This window comes from Melopsittacus undulatus, chromosome 1, assembly GCF_012275295.1.
Source record: "Melopsittacus undulatus isolate bMelUnd1 chromosome 1, bMelUnd1.mat.Z, whole genome shotgun sequence".
NCBI lineage: Eukaryota > Metazoa > Chordata > Aves > Psittaciformes > Psittaculidae > Melopsittacus > Melopsittacus undulatus.
In genome coordinates, this window is record NC_047527.1 from 151,404,647 (window position 1) to 151,424,343 (window position 19,697).

Genomic DNA, 19,697 nt, shown 5'->3' on the forward strand with positions numbered 1-19,697 from the left:
GGCTTATCACAGAAGCATATTGATTATCTATTTAATAGACAATAAAGTGCTGTCTTAGAGGATCTTTGCAATATGATGATGAATTCTTTGGGCTCTGGCAGCAATTAACAATGCCAGTGCTCTAGAGTTAGTATAAAGCAATGCACTGGATGCTCTAATCCTCAGCAGACTGATGGAAAGCCCTAAGGGAGACAGGGGGTTTTCAATTGACTCAGATTGCTGCAAAAAGATTGTTGGAAATCTAAAAAAGAATGAAATTAAAAACTTTGGTGAATCCCAAATGAATTTCTGCTCTTAAAACCCCAAAACTGAACAAACCAGATAGAATTTTGCTGTTCCTTAAGGAAGTGGAATGCAGGGTGTTAGAAATCAGATGTAAAGTTCATAAGGGTGAAAAGTGTGACAGAGGGACAATGTGTTGAGTGGTATTTCGGTGAATAAGCATTTTGCAGTGGTGAAATCCATTTTCAGAGGGCAATACTGCATTGACACCCTCATGATTCCTTTTCTGTTAGCGACATGGAGTGAAATGGGAATCGTTGCTGTGTAGTTTGGCCTAATGTAAGGAGGTAAATGTTACTGGGCACACATCTCCAAGGTGATATTCATTGCTGCTCTCAGAAACGCATCAGTTCCCATGACTTCTTTCTGGATGCTCGAGCACAAAGTCCCACCTGAGAGCGGTTGTGTGTGGAGTTGTCTCTTGGATCCGTTATGGGATGTAGCAGGAGGTAGAAACACAGGAGGGGGAAAAGAGAGGCAAGAGGACTGACAGCAAGTAGCTGTAATACAGAGAAATAACACTTAAAGCAGCTTCTCCCTTTGGTTTCCACTTGTTTGAATGAGTGGAGGGATAACGTGCCTCAGTCTTTAGGAAGGCACAGCATCCCTGTGATCTCTCAGAAGCACATGGTTGAGACCACTGATGTATTGATATGAAATCTTCCTCGCATCAGATCTGGTGGAAGGTCCATTGGTAGCGACAAGCTTACCTGATGTAATAGGGGAGTAAAAGGTTATTTAGTCAAATACCTGGTTTTAAAGGCAGATTTGAGTCTTTGCTGTGATTTGCTGAAACAAAGGCTCAAGCTTGTTTTGGACACTGTCTTTATGCTATTATAATTAGGATTGATTTGGGATAGGGTTGTTGGGGGGGGGCAGGGGAGGGTGCAGGGAAGTGGGTGTTGGAGTTTCTTATGGCAGTGTTAGAGCATATGTACTGTTAGCTGATGACCTGAAAACATGCAGATGAAGGAAAAGAAGCCACAGTGGTTGTTAAAGCAAGTATAAATTGATGATTTAGGAACAGTATCCTGGGTAAAATGCTGAATCTTAAGTAGTATGATTTAATGTGAATATATGTGGAAGATGGGGAGGGTATTTTACAGTGATTTAAAGGGAACTTGCATAGCTTGAGCTTCTGAACAATATAATTACCCTTAAAGATACACTTTGAATGGCTTGGTAAAACAGTACATACCAGGAGAATTGGCACTGAGGTGCCAGAGACCTCTTAGGAATACCCAGCCTGCTAATGAAAATCAATGCCATTACTCTTCCTTCTTTCCTTCCCTCTGTTACGCTTGCTGTATGTAATGTACTGTGTAATATGAAAGTACTGAAATAGGTGAATCTTGTGCTGACAGCTCTCAGGTCACCTGCTTTCATGACAGAGTGTTGTGAGCTGTGCTGAATGGCTTGAATTGCACTCTTATTTCAGTGAAGGGCAAAGCCCATCTACCTTAGAGGTGCGGATCAGGGCTCAGATTCAATTTAAGTGGTTGGGGTTGGACTCTTGGTTGTTAGAATTGGATGCACACAAACGTAGCAGGCACATAATGTGTATTTCAGATTGCTTATCCAAATCATGGAGCTTGCTGCTTTTCTGACTGCATCTCTAGTTCTTTGCTCTTTTACAAACTGCCCTTTTTGTTCTTCTGATTCAATAATACATCTGGGGATTTCTGCCCTGTTGTAAATAAATGTTTAAGAGTTAAGGATTTTGAAGAACTTAAAGTCATTGGAGACACTTGAAAAGATGCTGAAGTTTAGAGGCAGTTTGAAGACAGTTGTTTACTTCAGCATGTTTTCTCCTACTTGGATATTTGTAATGTGCTTTTAAGATAGCAAAAGGATGCAGATATTGTGGGTAAAATAGAGTGTGTTGGCTATAACCCATGGTATGAGGTGTGACAAAAAGCAAATCAGATTAACAGTAGAGGGTAAAAATCTCTACTTGAGCTATGCGTTGGGATGGTTCAAATTTGAGGTATGCAAAGGGAGGAGAACAAGGTATTTAAGGGATGGATTTTCAAGGGCTAAGCCATCACTAAAACCCAAACTCCTTAAAGTACCTGTTACTCTGCATCCACAACTGAGAAGCCAAAACTCTGACCTGAATCGTCCAGCTCCATATATGAAGTGCATAAAAAGTATGATTTAATATTCACATCTTTATCCTGATATATAGATAAGGTAATAGGTCAATAACAAGGAATGAGAATTGCTTCTTTTGATATTAATGAGCAAAATCATACTCCGCTAAGAACTGAGCATTTGTGTTTTACTTGGTGAGCTTGTCCTTTCAGACTTACCCAGTGTGAAAACATTCAGCATGGGGTTTTGAAAGACTGGTGCTGAGAGTGCAGATGACCAAACCCAGTGGTGAGGTTGTGCTGGGTTGGTTTCCCATGCCAATGGAAAGGTATTGCTATTTTCATAATGGCAATAACCCAGGGCAAAGCCAAAGTGGGTATGTAAGCCCACTGATGCTGGAGGTTTTCCTTGTTTTAGCATCTGTGGCCCAGGTATGATGCAGATCATCCATCTGTTGTACTGCCTCTGGTTTCTGTAGACCATCTCTAGCAGGTGTCTGGCTTTCTTGGCCTCTCTCAGCAGACAAACAAGAGTAAGGAATATGAATGATGATCTGGTTTTTGAAGGCCTCCTGTGGCTCTCATGGAGGTTTCTCAGTTGGTGGAATATACCTCCTCCAACATCAACGACATGGAAGATGTAAGGAAATGAGGAGAGCTCCGAAAAAAGCTGCATAAGGGTGGGAGGTGGGAGAGCAGAAAGCTTGGGAGAGCAACTTGAGCTGTAACTTCATCACTTAAATATAGGTGGTAGAGTTGATGACATGAGGGATACAGCACTTGGTGTTTGAAACTTCTTGTGCCAGAACACAAATCTTGAGGCACGAGTTGGTATTTCGGCAAAGCTAGAGATAGATTCAGCTATTTAAGTGAGCTGGGAAGCTTAACTGGATGTGTGGAATGGTTTAAGGACTTCTTGGACACATTGTAGCTTCAGTATTTCCTGCAAGGGGGAAATCTGTCAGGTGAAACAGCTTTCTCAGCCATTGATTGTGTGTTGGACAGCCTGTGCGTGCTTCGCTTTGACAAGCCCATGCACAAGCCTTGTGACTTGTCTACTGATGTGCTCCTGGTGTGCTCTGCCAGTTCAGATGGAGCCAGGGGGGCTGTGCAGAGTACATGAACCAAGTCTAGAGTCTGACTGTGCCAGGAGCTCCCCACAAGAGACATTGAATCACAGAATCCCAAAGTGGTTTGTGTTGGAAGGGGGCTTGAAGCTCATCCAGTTCCAATCCCCTGCCATGGGGAGGGACACCTTCTGCTAGCCCATGTCACCCAAGACCCATATCTCTTCCATCTGCTCCTCTTCAAAGAGAGAAAATGCAAGAGGGAGGGAAGAGGAGAAAGCCATCAGCTATCTGAATGGCACTATCCACAGAAGGACTGAATAATAGTATTTCCAACTCTTTTATTAGCAAAAACTCAGAACAAAAGTGATTCTGGGTTATTTCAGTTGTTTTACCATGCACCAAAACCATCCTACTGAGGCACATTTGCTGTAGTTTAAATTGATAGCTACCTGCTTGGGCAGAGGCAGAGAGTACATGTGGACTGAGAGGAGGCATGAAAACTGCAGGGGTCTGATGTTCCCTGCATCCTATTCCCCTTGAGAAGGCTGACTGTGATTAGCCTTCTGTGTCAGCAGTGAGGCATATGGTCAAGAATGGGATAGATGGGAGCATCTGCACAAGTGGACTTCATCACTAGTTCCTTACTATCCCACTGCTCTGGTACCCTGGCTGTGTTTCCTCTTCTCTAGCTGAACTGCCTTTTCAAGGACAGCCTTTAGGACTGTTTCCATGGGGATGGGGTATGGAGAGTGCTAGGTGGGTGAGATTCCTTTGCAAGGAATATGGAATAATGCAGTTTATCTCTATGTGTACGCATGCATGCTCGCACAGATACACTGGGTAAAGCTAAATAGCTGCTCTTGTAGTCACAGCTACAAAAAAAGACCATTATTTTCTATATCAATTCCATATAATCAGTGGTTTACCTCTGTTGTGGTTGCTTGATGATTTCCTTGCCTTCCATTAATGTCTATCATATGTTAACATAGCAGTATGTTATTAAATTTGCAGAAAGATTCCCTTAACAAAAAGCTTCTGGATTAAGTTCCCATGAACTGTGAGACATCAGAAGGATTGTAACAGTGCTAAATGAAGATTGTGTCTTTGTTAGCGTTACTTCATCAATAGCATATGCCAACACCTTTTAATACATGTGTTTGCTGGAGAGGTAGAGATGCTGTCAGTGTTTTCCTATTTGGATTGCAAGAAGGAACACGATGCTGCTTCCAGAACGTGTTAATATTGTTGAGATAAAAGGCACCAGGGTAACATATCACGTTAAATATAAAACACATCCTGTGAAAACAGATTCTTTTGTCTGTCAAAATACTTCCTTGTGTATAATCGTGTGGTAATTTGAAGCTTTGAAGGCTGACTTTGAACCAAGCAAACAAAGCCTACATGGATATTGCAGTTTCTGTACTTAAGAAAATCATTGTTTATAGGCTTAAATTGACTTAAATATGGAGCTGCTATTTCTTGACTCATATGTTGGTTGGAATTTCAGGGCTTGCAGTGTTTAAGCTGCTTGAATTGCAGAGGCTATGTGGGATATCTAAGAGCTGTATTTGCTATGTGTTGAGAGCATGGGCAGCATGAAGAGCTGGGTTAGGGAAGTGTAGTTATTCAGTGCAATTCTATGGGCTTCTCTGTGTTTCTGGGAATTATTTGGAAAGGGCATTGAAAGATAAAGTTGTACTGAAATTAGCTAAGAAAAGAGGCAAGAAATATTGATATATTAGTTATAGATACCGGACATGCAGTGAGAAATGTGCTTCTGGGAGAACAAAATGACATTTATTGAGCAGGAATGAGATAGAGGGGAATGTAGCAAGTGTTTATATAACTATAAATCACTATCAAATATGGGAAGGAGGAAATCAGGGAAGGGATGTAAGAAAGGGGCTAAGCTGTAAGGATGTTTTGCTGGGTTGTCAGGATGTTTGGTAGGGCAGTATAATACAAAGTAGTGCATCTTCATAATCTAAGAGGAAGGTGTCTAAGCTGCTAATGTAAATGATAATCAAAGTTTACTATGTAGTCGCAGTGTAGGGCTGTATAAAGGGAATGAAAACTGGCTGGGTGTGTAGGCTCAGATTGTCATGGTCAATGGTTCAGTGGGGATGTACTAAGTAGATACACTGGGGATGCAGTAAAACTGACTGGGTGTGTAGGCTCAGATTGTCATGGTCAATGGTTCAGTGTGGATGTAGTAATGAGCAAAGGGGAAAACGTTTTAGCTTATCATCACTTGTGGTTGATGTCCGACATGGTGGCACACCTTTTGGCCCTTCTCAATGGATCAATTAAACCCAGGATTAACCAGAAGGTCCTGCCCCAGTATTGGGGAAGTATTTCACCTCAGAACACCTTACCTGGCTGCACAGTGGTCTTTGAGATAGAAGAGCAGATGCAGAAGAAGAGTGAAGGGAGGAAACTATCTTAAACCACAGATTCTTTTCTCCCATGGCAGTATTAGAACTGGAGGGCAAAGGAGTCTGTGCTCACAGCACTGCTGCTTAGAACAGATCATTGCAGCTTCCATGTGGAGGTTTCTGATGTCCCTAGAGCTCCTTCCATATCTGCTGTGTAATTCCAGAGCTGCTGCTTCCTCGCTGCCTCATCTGCCTGCTTGATTTCAAAGCCTTCAGTTAAACATGGTGCAGTCCAAGGTAACAAAGAAAATGGGGTTAAATGCAATGCCTTTTGACAGTTTATGTGTTTACAAAGTGAGAAAAGGAATTGAATTATACTGGTATATTCTTTATTTCCTTTATCTACACCCTGACACGTCAGTCAGATCCAACTGATGGTAGACACTGATTGACAGCGCTTGTGCCAGCAACAGAAGAGGAAGCTTCCCTTAAGAGCCACTAGCACAGGCCTGTAGAGTACTATAGCATCAATCATTCCTTTTGTGAAACAGCTTCACCTGAGCATGAAATTGTTCTCAGATTAGAATAGAGCCTGGTACAAGTGAGGTGCTGGCCTGGGGCAAGCGAACCACGATTTACTTCAATGCTGGCTGAAGCTGTGCTCTCTGGAACAAATGCAGTGCCTGAGATGGGGTTTTTAGTATGTTGGCTTTTTTCTGCTTCTGCCAGCACTTGAACTGGTTCAGCACAAAACTACCACAGGTTGGGTTTCACAGCCTTTATTTGATGGTATTTAATAGGAATTGACACTTTCGTCTTTCTTAGTATCAGAAATGGCTGCAAATGTAAACCCATCTCCCTGGTTTTTGGTGAGTGACTTCCTCATAACTCTCTGTGAGCCTTAGTGCTGAATGCTGAGGTGCTCCATCTGTTGTCCCCCTCTGAAGACGTTGTGCTTTGCTTTTGGTTGGCTTTGATGTTAGTTTCTTGTTCCCCCCTCCTTTATGATGCACTCCCTGCTGACTGTCAGCTACTGCTGCAGCAGCAATACCCCTCAGCATAGGTTCAAGTGATGTGTGTTCCTTGAAGGCTCCCCAGCTGCAAGCAGTGTGTTTGTATGCATGTAACCATGGCTTTTTGACAGCACCAGTATACTAATACACATACTAAGTGTTAAATACAGCACGAGGCACAATTGTGGCTGCATTGATAGGAGCTGAGGAAAAATTTGGCCATCATTTTGAGGTAATGAATTAAGTTAGCATTGCTATAAAGGGACATAGTACTATCCTGAGCTGTGCTTCTTTAAGAGAACAAGTATCACCAGGGACAGTTTAGCAAAGACATAAGAGAAACAAAAGGTGTGTGTGGTGATGGTGTAGCACTGCCTGGGACTGGAGTTGTGTTACATGTCCATCCTGATGGAAAAGAATAAACTGCCTGAGAAGAAGAGGCATCTAAAAGAAATGAACACTGAACCCTTAGAGAGTAAATCAGTCATCGTGCCATGTGCCTGCTGGCAGCATTTGGCTCTTATTGAATATAGTGGGGGAAAAGATATGTGTTAGGAGGAGAGAGGAAACAAGGGCAGATGTGGGAACCACTTCTGATAATCAGTCTGCTGACTTTGAACATCAGATTGAAAACACATGAATGGGAGAAGAAATCATGGGTGTAAACCAGAGCCTACTTTTCCCTTTGCTTATGTAATTTTCCTCAAACCAGACACATTGAGTTGCTTACGAGTGTTATGCAGCACTTTGCCTTCATATGGAACCTGTGTTTGATTTCCAAGGAGAGAGTGTGGAGTGAAGCCTTTTGGCTGCCAAGTCCTATGGACAGTCTCTATTGCCATTTGACTCCTGATAGAAACTAGAACAGCCTTTGGCAGGTGGTGCGTGAGGGCCTTGATTTGTTACAGCCATCACAGGGATGTGCATTGCTTTCTTCTCTGTTCTGCCTGGCTTCCTCTGGAAATGAGGCCTTTTCTGTCAGGCTGTCTCTGTGCCAGCCTCTCCAACCCTATCCTATTGACTTTCCGAATCATTGGCCCATTTTAGCCCAGTTTAACAGCGAGGCAGATGCCTTGATGGTATTAAGGTTCTACCACTGTAATGAATGTTGGCAGCCAGAGAGAGAAGAGAGATGTAATTAATGCCTGTATTGATGAAAAGGCTTCAGTGTGTGCTCAGCTTTTTGTAGGTATAGGGCTTTATTAGCTCTGTTGTGAAGGAAGCTGCCTGGTTTTATATTGTGTGAGCATTGGTTTAGTGTCTTTAATAGGTGGCTTTGCTTCTGTCGTTTATTTCACTGTCATTCATGAAAACCTAATGAAGGTTCAGATGTCATTGGGCGTGCTGATGTTGAATGTGCTGATAGTACCAAATACCAGTGTTACTAACTGTGGGAGATAACAGCTGCATGAGAAGGAAATCTCTTCTTTATCTGCTCTTCCTGACCTTGACTCCTTAGCTGTCCTCATCTTGGGCAGGGAGAAGGGGCAGCATCTGCTGCCTGGGGTCCCCAACCTGAAGCAAAGGTTGCAGCATCTTGGTCTGCTGGCACTTGCCTGTGTATATATATATATATGCATATATATATGTATACTTCTGTTGTATAGCACTTGCCTTCACCAGCTTCTCTCCTGGGATCTGGGGTTCCTGCCTGACCTCTGTGCTGCAGCATTGCGCTGTATTGTTCCATTGCTGTGGAGCAGGATGGGTGCTGTGGATGGAGGAGTGATGTGGGACCAGCCCACTTCCTCTCCTGTTTCCCTAGAGAGGTTGTCTGTGTGGTACCATGGTAGGAGGGAGTAATGGGGATAACATAACTACTCTAACCATCCCATTTAATGTGTGGGATGGTTTATCAGTTTACCAAGGAAGCCAGTTTGACTTGCATAGCTCAGACTTCTTCTCTTGCATGATAATCTCACATTTTTCACCTTCAACATTCTGTCAATATGCAGAAAACCAAGTGAAGTTTTGCCATCTGGACAAAAATCTTCAAGAAAGATTATTTTACTTGAAATTCCAATGAGTATTTCCTTGGGTTTGAGCAGCTGGTGTAAGAAACCTTTGTACAGGGGACAAACAACAGCAACGTACATTGGTTTCAAGTTTATGATTCATAAAAGGGGTACAGCAGGAATATGGTTAAATATGATGTATATGCAAGTTCAATAATGATATGCTTTAGAGCACTGCCTTGATAACCCTTTAGACCTGAGGTTTAGAGTTGACCTGTATAAAATGGGCTGTTTATGTTATGAGTGATGAATCTGAGGCAGAAATTGCAAAGAAGAAGATGTATAGGCCAGCAAGGCGAGTCGTTTTAACATTCCAGGCTTGGCTCATGCGGATGCTTATAGATGATCTTGCTTGAGCTCCTGAATAAGTATGCAGTAAGAGTATTCCTTTCCTTTTTTCCCCTCTAGCAAGATACTTCAGCATTAATTTGAGTATAAGTCAGCATGTTGAGACTCTTTCCTCCTGCAGAATTTAAATGTACCTCGAGATACAGCTTACTCTGTCTCTTGTGGTACCTTTACATTCTGTTTAGAGTTTTGTGCTACTCTACTAAGTGTTTCCCATCAGCAATGGGAAATAGTAAGGTGGCCACCACTAATTTAGAGAATCATAGAATAGAATCATAGAATAGTTAGGGTTGGAAAGGACCTTAAGATCATCCAGTTCCAACCCCCTTGCCATGGGCAGGGACACCTCACACTAAACCATGGCACCCAAAGCTTCATCCAACCTGACCTTGAACACCGCCAGGGATGGAGCATTCACAACCTCCCTGGGCAACCCATTCCAGTGCCTCACCACCCTCACAGTAAAGAACTTCCTCCTTATATCCAATCTAAACCTCTGCTGTTTAAGCATGAAGATGTGTATGTTCTATAAGCTTCTGCTTCACATGATTTTCATGAATTAAGGGGTTTTTTTTGGTCTCTTAATGTAGATCCTAGTTGTACGTGCCAGGAACTGTGTGATGTAGACGTGTCTACTTATACAACTGTTCTTTCTGCGTGTGTTTTATTACTCTTACCATGGAATATATATTCCCTTGGTTAAAAATATCAAAGGCAGTGTAAAAGGAGGTAGCAAATGGCTCAATACCACGCACACACAGAGCTCTATAATTATTGTTTCTTCATAAATGAGTTCTCCTGCTGGAATACAGAAGACTTGAGGGGGTCTGCAACAATTGGCAGGGGGCTTAGTATTGGTCCTGACTAGTAAAACACCCAAATCTCTCTGAAATGAAGTATGTGATTAACCACCCATGACAAATTGGAGCTATTATGAATAATATGACCCCACTGGGTAAGAACAAAGCAAACTTGGCACTTCTGTTTTCAAACCTGCTCATCAGTAGCATTTTCTGCTGCTGTGCATTGAGCCTTTTGACTTTCCTAGATGGAGCTTTCAGTTGTAAAGTGCTCTGAAAGCAGCCCTGAAGCCTCAAATGGTGCTGTGGCTGTGCCCAGCTGGAGTACCTGGAGCAGCTCTCCTAAGGGTTCCCTTGCTGGAGCTGAATGAAAGGAGATTGCTTTCCCTGGTTCGTGACTCAAAGCATTCAGATGAATTGCAGTGGGTAACTCCAGGGAATACAGGAGGTTTTGCTCCCATTCTGCATTCAGAATACACATTTCCTCCACTTATTTCACACCTGCACAAGTTATTTAGAGTGTAACATGAAGATGTGCAAAGAGAAAGGTGAAGGGGAGATATCCTATTGAAATTTGCCTTGTTCTTTTGCTTTTCATTCCAGTGAAATGAAGCAGAAGTTGGATGAAGAGGGTAACAAGTGCAGCATCCTTTCCAAGCAGCAGAAGTTCAATGAGCACTGCTGTATTCGCTGCTGTACTCCTTTCACATTCCTTATCAACAGCAAGAGACAGTGCCAGGACTGCAAGTACAACATCTGCAAGAGCTGCAGTACTTACCAGAAGAAGGAGAAGGCTTGGATTTGCAGTGTCTGCCAGCAAGCAAGGTAAGGGCTTATTGTTCAGCAACCTGTGTAAAGGAGCTGTGGCCTGACCTGAGCCTTTCCTTCTGTTTGTCAGCAGTTAACAGTGGTGGGCTAGGACACAGAGTGCCTGTTTGTGTAGGGATTGATTTGTTCCTGAGGTGTGACGTGCCTCGTGTCTATAGAGGTTAATTTGTTCTGAGAGTGTTGGGTTACCTGGTGCACTTTGCAGGCTTGCTTAGCTGGCCTGGTGAATCAGCAAGCAGTAAGTGGATTTAGCCTGAGCAGGGCTGGGGTCTGAAATGGGTTACTCATGGGACCTGGGCACAGATGGTGGGAAGGCAGTCATCCAGTTTGCAGCAAATCCCACTGAGGGGTAGGGATGGGAAGGGAAACTCTTGGTGAATGGATCATCCAGCTGCAACTGTGTTTTGGAGTGCTGTTCGAAATGCCAGCTCACTGACAGCAATGCTTTGGGCTTACTGGCAAGTAACCAATGAAAACAGCAGTGCAACCTGTTCTAATTCTTAACATCTATTAAGAATATGTTGCCAGGCTTCCATTTGTAGAGGGTGTCAGGGTTTTGCTGTGTCCCCTTTTTGAGGCTAACAGAGCCACAATGTTTAAAGGCAGTACCACAAAACCAAAGCAAATTCAAGCAAACACACAGTAGCAGCTAAGGGGTCATTCCATGGATGGTGACTGTGACAATGCTTCTTGTCTGCATTGCAGGCTAGGTTCCAAAAGCAGCCTTAGCTGTGCTGATGTAGCACTGACCAAGGCCCATTTAGACAAGAAGGGTGAATGAAATCACTTGATTCCCAGTAGTTTAATTTTGACCATTGTTGACTAAAGCAGCTGAGCAAATGTAACAAAGATGGCAGTTTATTCTTTGTGGCTCCCTTCAGTGGAGAACACAGGATGAAGACAAGAGCTGACTCCCTTTCCAATGCTATATGATATTGCAGTGCTTGTCACAGACTCATTGCTCCCACTTGTTCCCCATTCACACTCACATGAAATGTAAGTTTTCACGCAGTATCTGTGAATGAAGTGTGTTCCCTTTCATACAGGGCCTTAAAATACTAGCGATCCCAGATGGATGAGGCCATGTTTCCAACTGGCAACCTTAGAACCTCAATGAGGTTGTATTCTGCAAGGCACCTGTGCCTTCTCTGCCTTTTACCTTAGAAAACCTATACACACATCCTCTTTTCCCCCAGTGAGGAGGCACAAGAGCAACAGGAGCATCTTCCCCAGCAGCACAGAGAGCTGTAGAGCCAGTGCTTGTATCCACTTTAGTCATTCAACCATTTCATTTTACACCTCTTTCTTCCCCTTCGCCTGAGTTCACCCAGGAGTGAGGATGCTGATGAAATGCACTTAAAATAGTTTTTGCTGACTCTGCAAAACAAGTCTCAGAAGAACTTAGTTCCAGCAGAAAAGTCTGTAGTTGTGTTATAAAAACACTATTTCTGACCCTGGAAGTCAGTGCTTTGCCCACAGTCCTATGTAGACCTCAGAGCACCTTTGTTGTTGATGATACCTGACACACGGCTTGAGTTTCAGTGAATACATTAACTAACACTGCTGAAAATCATTTCCTGATCTGGTTTATTGATTGGACTATGTGAAAGCAGGGTTTGGCATTCCTCAGGGGCCATTGAGGTGTTTAGGTTTGGTTTTGGGGGGCTTTTGGTCATAATCCTCAGTATTGCTTCCAGGGGGAAGCACTGCAGTGTGTTGTGAGTTCCTGTTGCTTTCTCAGTGACTTACCCTCCCATGGAGCATGGACTGTGCTCTCCTGTCCCTCTGCACCTCTCCTTATGTCTCTGTATTTGCCTTTATTAAGACAGCACAAGTAGTGGATGTGATTGTCATGTTAGCTTCTGCTTGTCTGTACACTTTGCTGATGGTAAGCTAGAAATACCTCAGGTAATACTGCATTTTCAGGTTGTTCTCCTTTTTTCCCCCCCTTCCACTATGTTTTTTGGTTCTACAAGAGTTAATGTTGTCATTCTCTGCTGGGCAGAAAGAGCTTAGACGAACTGGATAAGTACAGGTATCTATAGTTCAGACTTCCCATAGTAACCTGTTTGTGCTCTTCAGCTTTAGATCAGGGCTTGAATAATCCTGCGCTTTATTTCTAGCCTGTATTTAGAATGTGTCAACGAGTTCTCCAACATCAGAACCATTTTCTTGCTGTACAAAAGGCTTTTAAAGCATTCTCAGCATACGTTATGATTGTAAAGATGGTCCACCCCATACATTAGAGCTTGAGACTAGCTGAGTTACTTGGAAGATGCATTTTGTTTCTCTGCACATGTGAAAATGCTGAAAAGCTCCCATATGGTGTGAGAGTTGGAACCAATGACTTGGGGATGGTTAAGTTTGTTTTGAAAGCAGTACATGGTAGAAAGATCCCTTGGGTTTGGGTTGAAAACCCTTCCGGGAGCTGTACCCTTTTCTTTAGATCTTATTTCTGATAATCTTCTGGTTATTTCTGATCTTCCTCCAAAAGAGGAATAATCAATAATCAAAGAAGAATAATCAATAATCAAAGAGGAATAATTGCCAGCTTTTGCTGGGTTTAAGTATTCTTGTATATTGCTGTACCAGAGTGATATTGACACTGGGGAAAACCTGACCTCTTGAGTTAGTCTCCCAAGGCATGACCCTAAGGGAGATACCTGTTCTACAGCAGTTGCTTTTCATCTTCCAAGGCAGAGATCTACATTGACATATAGCAGAGACCAAATATGCAGGTCAGTGTTTGAAACACAGGACATTTGTAGAGAATTAGACCAAAAAGTTAGTCTGTGCTTCTTCCAAAAGCAGAAAACTCATAAGCCAATGAAAACATTGGTGTCTGAACCCCCTTACAGCACATCTCCTGTTGCATCTTTTAAATGTCAGAAGGTTCAGCTCAGTATGGAATCTCACTGCTCAGTAATGTCTTCACAGCAGTGTCTGTATAGACCTTGTGATGAACTGGAGAACCTTCCTCCAATTCTCTGATTTTCCAGATCTAGCACATGTTCTCCTCATGCATTTTATTCTAGATTTATCTCAGGTGCCATTATTAATGTTCTAGGGGTTTTTTTCCTCTCATATATGTATCTTCTCTATTTTAAAGTATGTTATGATAAAACTGTGTGTTACTAATTTCAAGCTCTCAGTTGGTTTATAGGGCATTTCTGGTTCTTTCAAAGCTTTATACCCTGCCCCTTCAGTAGACACCCATCAGACAATGTGTGTAGGCAGCTTGCTGAGCTCTGCACCCCTGAAGTCCTCTTGACTAAGCAGATTCCAGGCACTGTTTCTTTGTTCTCTTAGTCTTACTTCCGGACTAGAGGAGGAGTATGTGGAGTCCCATCCTCCAATGATCTAATTCATATTGTACTTAAAGAGTTTCCTAGTTCCAAGTAGGCAGCAGTGACAATTATTTTCCTCATCCTTGTGTCCTTGTAGGAATTGATGTAATTCCATCAAAAAATGCCTGCTGCTCTGTTCCCATGTTCTTCTCCTCCTTCTCCCACCCCCGTCTCTCTGGTTTATACCCTGTCTCTTGATCTCCTTTCCCCATACATGCTTTAACATCACAGACACTGTACCTTTTTGCTTACAGAACCCATAAAGGGCAAAGTCAATAGCTTGGATTTTGCTTAAGAGCCAGGAACTTTGGTTCATTCACTGGAGCAGTTGAGGGGGAGCTGTGCAAACTGGTTGCTTTGGCAGGTTGATCTCTGCTGGGTTTTCTGCTATCCTGATCTCTTAGTTATTCCTAAAGCATGCACTGTGAAGAATCCCAATGTGCTAGACAGAATAAAGCTGTACTTGCATAACATAGAGCAGACTTCAGTGCTGCACTCCACTCTAGGAAATGTATCTGAAAGTGGAATTGAAGAGGAGAGTTGCAAAGAGGGGTCTATTAAACAGCTAAATACAAGTGCTAATGAGGCGCTTTCCTAGCTTGAAGTAGCCTCAGATGTCAGTGTGTGGTTGGGTACCTGGAGGACTAATCCATGTTTTAGGAGCTCTGGATTCCAGTTTTAGCTCTTCACCTGGTTGTCAAGTGACCTTGGGGAACTTCTGAGGTTTGCCCATGTGCAGAAGGGATTTAATGGATTTAATCCAGGCTCAGGGGGATCACATCGCAACAAAGTGGGGCAAGAATGCCAGGATGAACAAGGCGCTCCTAGACAAACTCCAGCAGGAAAAGGAGATCTACAGAGGGAAGAGGCAAAAAGGGGAAGCCTGGGAAGAATACAGAGAAATAGCCAGAGCAGCTGAGGATCAGGTTAGGAAAGCTCTGGTAGAATTTAGTCTGGCCAAGGGCATTAAGATAAACTCTATAGGTACGTGGAGCCAGGCTGAGAGAGCTGGGCTGGGGCAGCCTGGACAAGAGAAGGCTCCTGAAGGGGAGACCTGAGAGCAGCTCCAGTGCCTAAAGGGGCTGCAGGAAAGCTGGAGAGGGGCTTGGGACAAGGGCCTGTAGGGACAGGACAAGGGGAATGGCTTGAACCTGCCCAAGGGGAGACTGAGCTGAGCTCTTAGGCAGAAGCTGTTCCCTGTGAGGGTGCTGAGGCGCTGGCACAGGGTGCCCAGAGAAGCTGTGGCTGCCCCATCCCTGGCAGTGTTCAAGGCCAGGTTGGACACAGGGGCTTGGAGCAACCTGGTCTGGTGTGAGGTGTCCCTGCCCATGGCAGGGGTTGGAACTGGATGATCTTAAGGTCCTTTCCAACCCAAACCATCCTGTGATTTGATGCTGAGCTCTTGGAGGTCAGTGGCGGAAAAGTTAAATGATGTGAAGTGTAAGTATTCCTAATGCTCTGCTATTACCGAAGTTTTGCTGCAGTCACCATGGTTAAAACCTCTGCTTTGTGTGTTGCAGCAGCACAGAAAAGTAAATGCTTGGATTTTCATAGGAAATCAATGAGGACAGGATATCACACTTCATTTTCAGTGATAATATGTAAATACTTGGCCCCACCTCCCTTTGGCAAGTCACATTAGGAGAAGTTATCAAACATTTTCCCTAGTAGGAATAAAGTTATATAAATAGTGTGCAAAAATATTGGGACTGCTGAACTGGGAGGAGGGGAATCTGGTAGGATCTAACAGTTTTTCCACATTATAAGCAGCAGAAGATGTCTAGATTGGACTTACTTAACCTTTCAGTTCTGCAGAAGCAGAGGGGCTTTAAGTGATGGTTATAAACTGAAAGCTAATGAAAAATACAGAGGATTCTTCATGTGTACGCATTTAAGTGGCAAGTACGAGCATCACCCCTTACACTTGCTGAGATAGGAGATGTTAAGTATCAAGCACAGCTTAGGGAAGAACTTCTCTTGTGTCAGTTCTGTAGCTAGGACTTCCCATGCTGTCATGGTTTAAGCCCAGTCGGTAACCCAGAACCTCACAGCCTCTCGCTCACTCCCTCCCCTTTCTCCCCCCACTCCTGGAGGGATGGGCTGGAGAATGGAAAGAATGTAACTCCCATGGGTTGAGATAAGAGCAGTCCAGTAACTAAGGTATAACACAAACCACTGCTGCTACCACCAGTAATAATAATGATAAGGGAAATAACAAGGGAAGAGAATACAACCGCTCACCACCCACCAACCAATACCCAGCCCGACTGAGCAGTGATCTCCCCCTTCCAGGTAACTGCTCCCAGTTCATATAGTGGGCATGACATGCTGTGGTATGGAATACCCCTTTGGTTAGTTTGAGTCAGGCGTCCTGGCTCTGCTTCCTCCCAACTTCCCCTCCTCCCTGGCAGAGCATGAGACTCACAAAGTCCTTGGTCAGAGTAAACATTACTGAGCAGCAACTAAAAACATTGGTGTTATCAGCGCTGTTCCCAGGCTGAAAATCAAAACCACAGCACTGCACCAGCTACTGAGAAGGAGAAAACTGACTGCTGCTGCTGAACCCAGGGCACATGCTCTTCACCCTATCACTGATGACAGCCCCTCCATTGGGCTGGTGACAGTCAGGGAAGATGTAGAATCATGGTGGTCACACAAGGGAGGACAAGAGATGTCAATGTGTAGTTACAGGGTTCAAGTTTACAACTGTGTGAAGTAGTAAAGGACTGCAAGGCAAGATTTTCCTCCAAGAATGAAGGAAAAAAGGTTTGTCCTGTCAAACCCCAACCTGTCATTCTCATTCCTGGATGGCTGATTCATTAGTGCTTGTACCTCTCTTTATTTTTCAGTATAACGTCAGATTTGTGCATCCCTTATCAAAACAGTGATTCTGCCTAAAACAAGTCCACTCCAGCTAATTCTTGGTATTAGCAGTATTGCTGTTCTTACTTTTTACATGGAATAGATGTTTAATCTGCTGTGTTGTTCCCTGGAGGAGAAAGGATTCTTTCCTTTCATTGGCCTTGCCAATGAGTTGACATTTTCATGTGCTTGCAAGTTGAGAAAGTTGTTCCTGGACCTCTGTAGTTTAAGTCGGATGATCATCCTGTGTGTTGTGATGGGGGTTTATTGGTTGATGGAAGGGATGAGCTTTGTCTTTCTGACAATGCCTCTCCTTCAGAAGGCTGAAGAGTAAACTGAGGCAACCATGAGGACCAGTGGTTATAAACTCAACATATCCAAGCACTTTTGGATTCTGATAAACCCCTCTGATTACCTCGTGCTTGGTCTTCTCTTTCTCTCCAGCTGGTGCTTTTGGGTGACCTTTAGGGTGTTTTTCTGATCCCTTACAGAAGGTCACAAACCAGCTCTGTTTGGTTTTCTGTTGGCTCTGCTCTGTGTTAACTGTATCTGAAATGCAAGGCTTCAATCTGTGCTTCAAGCAGGAGTTTCTCAGTCTAGCAAAATGCAGGAGGGAACCTTTACTGCGAGGCATTTCAGCCCTCACCATCTCCCTTCCAGGCTCATGTGGTGGCATTGAACTATCTCCTGGCCTTGGAACATACTGGATGTCCCTTGGCTCTGGTGAGCATCAGCCTTTCCTCGTCCTCTTCAGGAGCATTGGATCTTTACTTGTACAAAAGAGGCTACTTTCTGATTCGTGTTTTTCCCTTTTTTGGTTAGGTTTCTAAAATCCTCCTGCCATAATGTTGTGGGAGAAATGGTTTTCAAAACATGTTAATCTAAAAAAGCTGTTAACTTTTTTATTTGAAACAACTGAATTAGTGCCCGTGGGGAAAAAAAAAAGTGGAATTTTAAACTAAATCTACTGATTCTTATTTTGAATAGAATCTTAGAATGGTTGGAAAGGATCTTAAGCTCATCCAGTTCCAACCCCCTGCCACAGGCAGGGACACCTCACACCAGACCAGGTTGCTCCAAGCCCCTGTGTCCAACCTGGCCTTGAACACTGCCAGGGATGGGGCAGCCACAGCTTCTCTGGGCACCCTGTGCCAGCGCCTCAGCACCCTCACAGGGAAGAACTTCTGCCTTAGATCTAACCTGAACTTCCCCTGTTTCACTTTGAACCCATCACCCCTTGTCCTGTCACTGCAGTCCCTGATGAAGAGCCCCTCTCCAGCATCCTTGTAGCCCCCTTCAGACACTGGAAGCTGCTCTAAGTTCTCCACTCAGCTTCTCTGTTAAATGTTGTTTTTAAGAGGGAAAATCCCATTTTGCTTGTTAAGTTTCATTGTGCTGTCTTACTTTTTCACCCCATCATAAAATGCATGTGGTAAAGTAAAATGCCATGCTGTGGGTAACACTCCTATGGTAGCCTTTAAACAGAGCAGAGTGCACTTTCCTGTAGGCATACCATTGAACAGCTTTTAATGATCAATAATGAAAGACTACTAATTAGCTTGATACAACATTTGCTTCAACATTTGCTAAGGTTCAGGTTTGCTCTTGCTCTATTGTGCAACCATTGAGCTTTAGTGAGGTACAGAAGTCAGTGGCGTGCTCCAGCCAGCACTGACACTGCCACCTCCAAGAGTGAAGCCAGCTTCTGGCCTGTCCCCTGCCAGTCCCAAAGGGACACAGCACCTTTATGTCCTTTGCTTCTTATTTGCATGTTCTTTGCATTTTCTAATGGGAGAGTCTGACCTTGAAGGTGTTGAGCTCATAATGTTTGGAGCCTGCTGTGACATTGAGTACCAGGGCATCACAAGGGAAGGTCTGTACACTGAAGGAGGAGGCCCACCTAAGCACCACCTCAATTTAGCTCCCATATGCTCATCACAGAGAGAACACTATATCTGCATTATATACCATGCTCTCTGCTATTGTAAGCTGTATATAAAGATGATTTCTACAGTTCACAAGTAATTCAGAGGGGGGGTTTTGCCAAATTGTATTATTCTTATCCCACTTCTTATGGATCAAAGACCCTCTGTGCTTCCTCAGTGCCTTTTTCCTCCAAAAGCTTGATCCTGTTAACCGTGAACTGCTGCCCAATTGTGTGTGGGTACCCTCAGAAGCATTAAAAACGCTGTGGTTAGCACAAAGGTGTGTTTATTGTCTTGGTGATAGAATTGGAAATCCTGCAGACTTGTAGCCACTAGCTGAGAATGGCCATAACAAATGTGTCTTTCCTGCAGCTAACGTACTTTGCTATCAGTAGTACCCTCTTAAAAGGTCCTTGTGTTACCAAAGGAGGTAAAGGGAGAATTGAATTTGTCATTTTTAAAAGGCATAACCACATCAGTAAGTCCTTCTATGCTCTTACTCTTCAAACCCACCATGAAATACATCTTACTGCTAAGTATTTTCAGTCAGATACTGTAAGATCATGCATACACTTATATCATCACGCAATAACTCATCCTGCTTCTGTGACCTGGGGGAAAAGGAAGGTGGGAAAAGCCATTGCCCTGTCTTTCTACCACACACAAGGCTTTCTGAGTGTGTGTGCAGAATTAAGTCTATGGCTTTCTTGTACTTTTGCTGTATCTTTTCTGCACCTTC

The 19,697-nt window shown here is 43.6% G+C and overlaps 1 protein-coding gene across 1 annotated transcript in view; it reads left to right on the forward strand.

Moving 5' to 3' along the window:
• LOC101875134 (rab effector MyRIP) overlaps positions 1-19,697 on the forward strand; it is a 167,614-nt gene that overhangs the window by 56,643 nt on the left and 91,274 nt on the right. The window contains exon 3 of the mRNA XM_034068325.1: positions 10,600-10,821. Coding sequence (XP_033924216.1) covers positions 10,600-10,821 — 222 coding nt within the window. The remainder of the gene's footprint in view (positions 1-10,599; positions 10,822-19,697) is intronic.